Raw genomic sequence first — 9,212 nt, forward strand, 5'->3', positions numbered from 1 at the left:
TGAACTGTGGTGTTGGAGAAGACTCTTGAAGAGTCCCTTGGACTGCAAGGAGATCCAACCAGTCCATCTTAAAGGAGATCAGTCCTGGATGTTCATTTGACGGACTGATGTTGAAGCTGAAACTCCAATCCTTTGGCCACCTGATGCAAAGAGCTGACTCATTGGAAAAGACCCTGATGCTGGGAGGGATTGGGGGCAGGATGAGAAGGGGACGGCAAAGGATGAGATGATTGGATGGCATCACCAACTCAATGGACATGAGTTTGGGTAAACTCCGGGAGTTGGTGATGGACGAGGAGGCCTGTCCTGCTGAGGTTCATGGGGTCGCAAAAAGTTGGACACGACTGAGCAACTGAACTGAGCTGAGGATAAAAACTTGTTGTAAGTGTCTTGCATTGAAGTTAAGTAAGAATCATGCTGTTGTTTTAATAAAACCTGTATCAGCATAGGGTTTGGAGAAGGCAATGGCACCCCACTCTAGGACTCTTGCCTGGAAAATCCCATGAATGGAGGAGCCTGGTAGGCTGTGGTCCATGGGGTCGCCAAGAATCAGACACGACGGAGTGACTTCACTTTCACTTTTCTCTTTCATGCATTGGAGAAGGAAATGGCAACCCACTCCAGTGTTTTTCCCGAAGCATCCCAGGGACGGAGGAGCCTGGTGGGCTGCTGTCTATGGGGTTGCACAGAGTCGGACACGACTGAAGCGACTTAGCAGCAGCAGCAGCATGGGGTCATACAAAACAGGTCCACATCCCCCTGGCCCCGCTTTCTCACATCCACGCCCCCGAGCCCTGCATCCCCACATCCACGCAGCGCAAGCCAGCAGTCTGCCTCCTCTTTCCAGTCAGTCGTTGGGCTTCGCTGAGGTGTTTTGGCCCTTGGGAAGGAAATGGCAACCCACTCCAGGATTCTTGCCTGGAATATCCCATGGACTGAGGGGCCTGGTGGGCTACAGTCCATGGGGTCGCAAAGAGTCGGACACAGCTGAGCGGCTGAGGTGTTATACAAAATTGCCTGTGGTGCCGCTGTGTTTGCATCTGCCGTCCACACCATCATCCAATGAGCAAGAAGGACATAATCCCTGCTCCTTCTCAGCCAGTAAGTAGTTGGAAGAGATTATTAGTGGTAACAAGAATTAGTATTGTAACAAGGAAAAGGAGTGTTTGAAGAATCAGTTAATGTTGGGGTCTGAGTGAATGGATCATATTGAGAAGTCTATAATTGATCATATGACAAATAGGGCCACCAGCACACATTATTGAGAATTAATCTATTTTAGAACTGAATGATAGCTTAAGGGTTTGTAGTGTGATTCAGTGCCAGTTTGCAATAATTATCTCTTGGCCTGTATACATGAATATTATTGTTGGAACTAAGCTAATGGTGAAGGCATATGAGATAATCCTTCATATAGAGGGTATGTGGTGGTTTTATAAATGTTAGTGCTTGTTATTATGATGGATGATATACATAGTGAGGCTAGAGTGAAAGAGGAAATTTAATTTATTACTTTTATTTGGAGTTGCACCAATTATTTGGTTCTAACATCAATGGATAAAACTTTGAAAAAGCCATGCTGTTAGTCATGGGAGTATAGAACCAGCAATTCTTATCTACTTCTGTGGTAAATAAGAAGGTATTGTCTTCTCTTACTAGATTCACAATCAAGTGTTTTTCTCTAAACTATATATACAGTATAGGGGGCCTAGAATGATTTTTGGGTTTAAGGATAGGAGTAGAAGAGGTAGGATGGGTAAAGATATGAGAGCATTTTCTCCTGTAAAAGATGGAGAGATACAGTTTATGTGGTGTGCGTATTTTCCTCACTGTGTTGTAATGAGTATATATAAAGAGTATAGGGCAGCAATTACTATATGAATTCCTATTAAAATAATTGCAATGTTTGATCATGAGAAGGATATTACTACAAATAACTCTCCAATCAAGCTAATAGTTGGGGGTAGAGCTAGGTTTGTTTAACTTGCTGGTAATCACCAGGTTGCTATAAGTAGGAGGAACATTTGTAGGCTTTAGGCTAGGATTATTGTTTGGCGATGGACCTGGTAATTTGAATTTGCCAGGCCGAACAATACAGAGGATGTAAGACTATGGGCAATTATTAGGGCTGTGGCTCCTATACCACTTCAAGGTGTTCGGGTAAGGATGGCAAAGTGCTATGTGGCTGACAGAAGAGTATGCAGTGAGTGATTTTAGGTCTGTCTGGCATAAGCATATTGAGCTGGTTATAATTATGCCTCATAAGGACAATAGAATGAGTGGATACCCTATGAAGCCTGTTGGTGGGTTTCAAATTATTGTAATTTGTAATTCGTAGTATACCATAGCATCCAAAGTTTAGTAGTGCTGGCAGCATAGCCAGAACTATGAAGCCTGCAATAGGGGCCTCTTCATGTGCTTTAGGTAGTCAAAGGTGGAGGCCATAAGATGGTGTTTTTACTATAAAGGCAACTATGCATACTAACCATATGAAACCATTGGATCAAGAGCTGGATACTGATTGGGCTCAGCATTAGAATATTGAAAGGTCCTACTGTATTTTGAATGTAGACAAGTATTCCTGAAAGGGGAAGAGAACTTACTAGGGTATAAAATAAATAGAGACCTGCATTGACGTGTTCTGCTTGATTTCCTATTTGGATAATGTTAATGAGTGTTGAAACTAGTGTTGCTCCAAATAGAATATATAAAAGAATTTTATGGCAGTAAATGTTATAATTAAAGTAATTATAATATGACTAGCAGTGATAATATTCTTTTTTCTGGTAGAGATTCTTTTAATATGAGGTGGTGACTATTAGTATAAGGGGTCATAACCATTTAGTTAAAATCAGTGGTGGTGTCCATAGGGAGTGGGAGAAAACTAATGAGAAATTGAGGCTGTTATCATTGATTAAGGAGGAGTAGACTTGTGAGTCTAATTCATAGACTATGCGTGGTGGTGTTAATTCAGATTAACCTGATGATCAGGTTAGTGGTATTGTTGCTGACCACAATCTTGGCCTTCTCTGCCTGCTGAAGCTGAATAAAAGAACATGGAGACTGAGTCTGGAGGAAATAGAAAGCTGGCTTCAATTCTCAGCTGGCAGAGAGGAGAACCCAGCAGGATCATGCCTCAAGACGTGTGCTTGCCCCCCTTGAGGAGTCTAGGGGCTCATAGAAGGAAGGGCTCGCAGTCAGGAGGCAGTGTGATAAACACAGGGGATAGGACTTTGATTTCTTCCTCTTGCTTTTATTCACAGTCGCATCAGTTCAGTTCAGTTGCTCAGTCATGTCTGACTGATGATGGGAAAGACTGAAGGTGGGAGGAGAAGGCGACGACAGAGGATGAGATGGTTGGATGGCCTCACCGACTCCATGGACAAGGGTTTGAGTAAACTCCAGGAGTTGGTGATGGACAGGGAGGCCTGGTGTGCTGCAGTCCATGGGGTCGCGAAGAGTCGGACACGACTGAGTGAATGGACTGAGCTGAAACCACTGCAGTAGATTCTTCCAAGTGTGTAACCCAGAGCGTTCTGCCTGAGGGAGCTGAGATCCCACAGGTAAAACGTGTAACAGCTCACAGGGTGCTCAGGACTGTGGAACTGACAGCCCTTCCTGGGCAGCCACGACCCTGAGCAGTGATGAGAGCCTTGCCCCTTCGTGGTCCCAGGGAGAAGGAAGCTGATCGGCCTGCCGGCTGGTCTGAGCCACTACTGGGAGGTCCCTGTCTACCCTGACCACTGGAGCGGCCCAGGGGGCCCACTCTCTCCGGCCCCACTGAGCCCCTGCCCCACACCCATGTGGAGAGTCCTTCCAGGCCGTCGTGACGGGAATCTGTGGTGGGAACTCAGCAGAAAGCCATGAGGGCAGCCGGGACCTTCCTTCACCAAGGACGTGAGATCGCCAGGTACACTGAGGTCATGCAGGTGGCGGGGAGGCCGTTTCAGATGGTGGTCTGTGCTGAGAAGGACACAGGACTCGGGGAGGCAGGGGCTGACGGGCGGCGAGTCCAGAGAGGCGCCTTCTTGGAGGAGGGGGGATGCTCAGACAGAACTGCATCTGGGCCCGGAGCTCCAGCGGCCCGGCCTGTGGGTGAGGAGGGCAAGGCCGGGGCTCGGCCCCAGGAGTGGTGCATCTGGCCTCTGGTAGAGTTTCTGCTCCCCACGGACTGGGGTTATTGTCTGTCTCCTCACGGCTGTCCCGTGCCTGGAACACGACCTGGCAAGAGGCAGGTGCTAAGCAAATATCTGTGAATGAGTGGACGGTCCGAGTGTGGAGATGCACAGGACAGGCGGCGTCAGGCTGCAGAGTGGGGGTTAAGTAGATTAGGAGGCCGAGACGGGAGAGAGACATACAGGGTTTATGAGTCCGGACTCCCAGCCCCCTTGGGTTCGGCTCCACCCAAGCCCGTCTGTTCCCCAGACACTCTGTTTTCTACGGCACATTCCCTCTGGCCTTCACTCACCTGCGTGTCCTGCCCTGCATGACTTAAAAGCAGCTCCAAGGCTGTTCCTCCCACCTGTGCCTGAAGCCTCTTTATGCTTAAGCTGGGGGATCCCAAGGGCGCCCCCTGAGATGGGGCCCCTTCCCTGCCTGGGGACGGGTGCTCCTTGTCTGTGCCGTGGACTCTGCTCTCTGCAGTTGTCTGCCTGTTCGGGTGTCTGCCTGACCCAGGGCTGGGAGAGTTCATGGGTCGGTGTGTCCCCGCTGATTCTAGCAATCCGCCAGGCTGAGTCCTGCTGGCCTACATCACAACACCGCCATTTACTGGTGACACATGGCCCACCCTGGAGCACCGCTGACAACGTGCCCACTGGTCTCAGCTGGACCTCGCTGTTGGGCCGGGAGCCAGATGGTCAGTGCTATTGGTGCCTGTGGGCATGGCTGCCATCACAAGCCTTCTCCTTGGGGTTCAGCAGCTGAGCCGTCAGGGCGTGTGCAGAACGCGCTGCAGACCAGCACATGGGGACAGCGCTGGGCCTCAGCCAGAGAGAGGAGGCACCGACGTGGGGCCTACCCTCCATGAGAACACTTTCCGGCCTCCTGGGCTCTGTTTTGTCCAACCTTCGAGGAACGGGCGGAGCTGCTGCGCTCATCCTGGCCCACCCGCTCCAGAGCTGCCCTCACAGACCTCCCCTGCATTGGGATCTGACCAGTACATTCCTGGTCACAGCACCAAGCCAGGGCGTCCCGGGGCCCCTCAGTTAAGGGGTCAGGGGAAGCAGAGCCGCTTTGTTTTGAGCTGGAGGGGGAGTCGTGTGGGTAGAGTTCTCATTTCCTCCAGCGACACTTGAGGCTAACGGCGCCCAGGGCTCCCAGCCAGCCTGTGGGCCGCCGTGGGACCCCGTCTCCTGTCGGCCCCTCTTCTGACTTATTAGTCCATGTTCTGACTGCTCGGGACTTGGTGCTCCTGGGTTGAGTGTCTATTGTAATTGGCTAGGGTCTGTTTTTTTTTGAAGTATAGCTGGTTTACAAGGTGTTAATTTCTGCTGCATAGCTCAGGGATACACTTATACACATATATACATTCTTTTTAAAATTTTTTTTTATAGTTTATCATTGGATACTGAATATTGTTCTCTGCTATGCAGCAGGGCCTTCTTTATCCATTCTACTTACAAAAGCTACATCTGCTGACCCCAGCCTCCCACTCCATCCCTCCACCGCCCCCTCCTCCTCGGAGAGCGCCAGTCTGTTCCCTCTGACCCTGAGTCCATTTCTGTTTCATGTGTGTGTGCTCAGGTGTTCAGTTCTGTCTGACTCTTTGTGACCCCATGGACTGTAGCCCACCAGGCTCTTCTGTTCATGGGAGTCTCCAGGGAAGAATTCACCACTGGGAGAGTGCATGCTTGTGGTCACTATGGCCTGTCACAGACCTCTCAGAACCATCCGCTGGGTAAGTGCAGGCTCGTGGTCACTCTGGTCTCTCACTGACCTCTCAGAGGCTGTCTGCTGGGTAAACATATGCCTGTGGTCACTCTGGTCTGTCACAGACCTCTCAGAGCCCATCCACTGGGTGAGTGCAGGCTTGTAGTCACTATGGCCTGTCACTGACCTCTCAGAGGCTGTCTGCTGTGAGTACAGTCTCATGGTTGCTTTAGTCTGTCATTGACCTCTCAGAAGCCACCTGCTGAGTGAATGTAGGCTCCTGGTCACTCTGGTCAGTCACAGACCTATCAGAGGCCATCTGCTGGGTGAATGCATGCTTGTGGTCACTCTGCTCTGTCACAGACCTCTCACAGGCTGTCTGCTGTGAGTACAGGCTCATGGTTGCTTTAGTCTTTCACGGACCTCTCAGAAGCCATCTGGTGGGTGAATGTGGGCTCCTAGTCACTCTGTTGTCCGAGACCTATCAGAGACCATCCACTGGGTGAGTGCAGGCTTGTGGTCTGTCACAGACCTCTCAGAGTCTGTCCGCTGGCTGAATGCATGCTTGTGGTCACTTTGGTCTGTCACAGACCTGTTAGAGTCTGTCTGCTGTGAGTACAGGCTCATGGTTGCTTTAGTCTGTCACTGACCTCTCAGAAGCCATCTGCAGGGTGAATGTGGGCTCCTGGTCACTCTGGTGCACAGTTTCCACAGGGCTGTCGAGAGGCACTGTGTGGCTGCCCCGGCTGGGGGCCACTTATTGCACTCTTGCTGCCCCCAAGCTACGTCTGGAGAAGGCTAATCCCAGTGAGAAGCTACTTTCAGACTTCAGCTCACATCCCAAGAACTAGTCTTCCAGCCTAAGCAGGTCACTCGGGGTTTCCTGTATTAATGCTCACAGCTCACACCTCCTAGAGAGTGGGCCGGATCTGGGGACACAAGTCCTCTGCTGCTAAAAGTGACATTAGACTGTGTTCCCAGGGATGGACCACAAGGGGCGATGGGAGAACGTCTGCCCTACCTGCTTGGAGGCACTGTGCCCCCGGCCCCTGCCTTCTCCCCAATCAGGTACGGAATGTGGGAGAGCAGGAGGGGGAGCCTGGGTCCCCGGTGAGACCCTCTCAGCAGAGCTGGGCCTGGGTCAGGCTTGGAGGGTGTGACCGAGAGTTTGCTGGACAGGACGCCACATTTAGAGGGCTTCCTGCAGTGTAGGTTTCAGGGCTAAATAGTAACTAATTGCAGAGCATGGTGGCTGAACTGACGGCTATGGATCCTGCAGGCTGAACGCTGAGCCCTGAACGTTGGAAGGTTGTCTGGAGTCACAGGACCTGCTTGCTCTCTCTGCTGAGATGATCTCAATGGGGAACCAGGTTCCCCCTCCTACTGTCTAGAAGCCATCAAACTGAAGCCACTTCTCATGGTCAACTCTGAGGAAACTCAGGAAAGGAAAGAATACCTGCTTTCCAGCAGCCATCAGACTACAGCCACTCCCAACTGTGATCCCTGGGGAAATTCAGGAATGAGAAGACAGGATGCTGGTCCCGGGTGGTAAGGTGTGTATCAAAGGGGATGATTTCAGTGAGATGGCTGGTGCATCTTCCCACACATAGAAAAGTGCTAAGTTCCTTAACTTTAGATGCTTTCCCCTGGTTTTGAAGTCCTAAAAGATTTGTACTGAATAAAACAACTCTCAACACCTGTATTATAATATTATTATGTCTATACTTATGAAATAGAGACTTTCCAAAGAACAACAAAGACAAATCTCAACATTCAGCACACTGGCACCAGTGGTGGGTACTCCCCAAAAGATACAACTAGTGGGGCAATGAGAACACTCATCACCCCTTTTCCCATAAGATTGTGGAATGGACGCTGACACTGGGAATTGTTACAGGGAAGAACAAAATCTGACTGATGTTGAATGTTTTACTCTAACCTTTGCTTCCTGTTGGCCTGTTTGCTACAGGGATGCTGTCCATACATAATGGCCTGCCTCAGAACACCCCGCCCCTCTGCCTCTGCCTAGGGCCTGTCCACCTGTGGATGGCTACAGCAGGGAGAAAGTAACACATCTCCCTCCAAGACTGGCCATTCCAGATATTTGCCAGATTAATGGACTTTTTACTGTATTTCCTCACCTCCCAGCTCTGTGTTCTATGAAAGACACTGGCATCCAGACCCTGACAAGATGGTTTCTTGGAGATATTAGTCTGCTATCTTCTCAATCTGCTGGCTTTCGAAGTAAAGTCATATTCCTTGCCTCAGCACCTCGGCTCTGATTCATCGCCCTGTTGTGAGGCATGGAGAGTGAGCGTGGACTTAGTAACAATCCCACATGCATTGCAGTCAAAAAATCAAAACATAAAATGGAAGCAATATTGTAACAATTTCAATTAAGACACTGAAAATGGACCATATAAAAAGATCTGAAACCAAAAACCAGAAGGAACTCAGTGGTTGTCTGAAATATTTAGAAAGCAGTTAGAACCCCTCTTGCCCATACCCCTTGAAGCCACACTGGACAGTTAGGCCCTGTCCATTCATACACCCTCTCCAGACCCCAGCTGGAGGTGCTCTGCCCCCAATGCCCTCCTGGGTCTCAGGAGTAGAAGAAACACAGCCTAGGGGGTCTCCTCTGTGGTCTAGGGGAGTGTCACATAAGCCACCCTGTCTCCCTGCCCATAATAAATAAGGAGGGTTGTCAGCACCTGGGCAAGTGATGCTGTGGGCACCTGGACTGCCTCATCCTTGTGAGATTTGGTGTGAAGACAACACAGAAGGGGAACCAGCCAAGAGGGATCCAGGGAGCAGTGAACCCCTCTTCACAGGGACCCTGTGAGACCCAAGACTCACTATGCCCACCCTGCTCTGACTTGTGGGAACTGGCCTGTGTCATTCTCTGGGCAGGAGGTGGGAAGGTCCACAGGGCCTCTCTTCCACCTCCTGAGAACCAGGTGGGCACCAGGCGAAGCAGCCCTCCACCCGGGGTCCAGAGAGGGTGTCCTGAACGCACAGGGCCTAACCGCTCAGTGAGGCCAGCCCGCGTCCACAGTGCACTGCCCTGCTGCAGGGTCTCGGGTTCCCTGGCATCCAGCTCCCCCATCGCCAACCCCAGCTTGGTGTCTTGGGAGCCCCTCACTGGCGGGCACCCAGCAGGTGAAAGCTGCATGCCCAGCAAGAAGGAGGAGAAGCTGGTGGGGCAGGGGTCCAGCATGGAGTGTCCAAGGCCCCTCTGCTCCCCCAGGAACACCCAGCCCCGCCTGCCGTGGCCTTGCTCCTCTTCAGTATGTGTCTTTGTGGCTGATGTTGCCAAACACCTTCCTCTGGAAGAGAAGGCT

The 9,212-nt window shown here is 50.8% G+C and overlaps 1 protein-coding gene across 1 annotated transcript in view; it reads right to left on the reverse strand.

The window, feature by feature from the left end:
- LOC133042402 (histone-lysine N-methyltransferase PRDM9-like) overlaps positions 1–8,977 on the reverse strand; it is a 43,345-nt gene extending 34,368 nt beyond the window's left edge. Inside the window, 1 exon segment of the mRNA XM_061122950.1 lies at positions 8,728–8,977. Within this exon segment, the coding sequence (XP_060978933.1) occupies positions 8,728–8,977 (250 nt within the window).
- Between the last annotated feature and the right edge of the window lie 235 nt (positions 8,978–9,212).

The sequence above is a fragment of the Dama dama genome, chromosome 1 (assembly GCF_033118175.1).
Source record: "Dama dama isolate Ldn47 chromosome 1, ASM3311817v1, whole genome shotgun sequence".
NCBI lineage: Eukaryota > Metazoa > Chordata > Mammalia > Artiodactyla > Cervidae > Dama > Dama dama.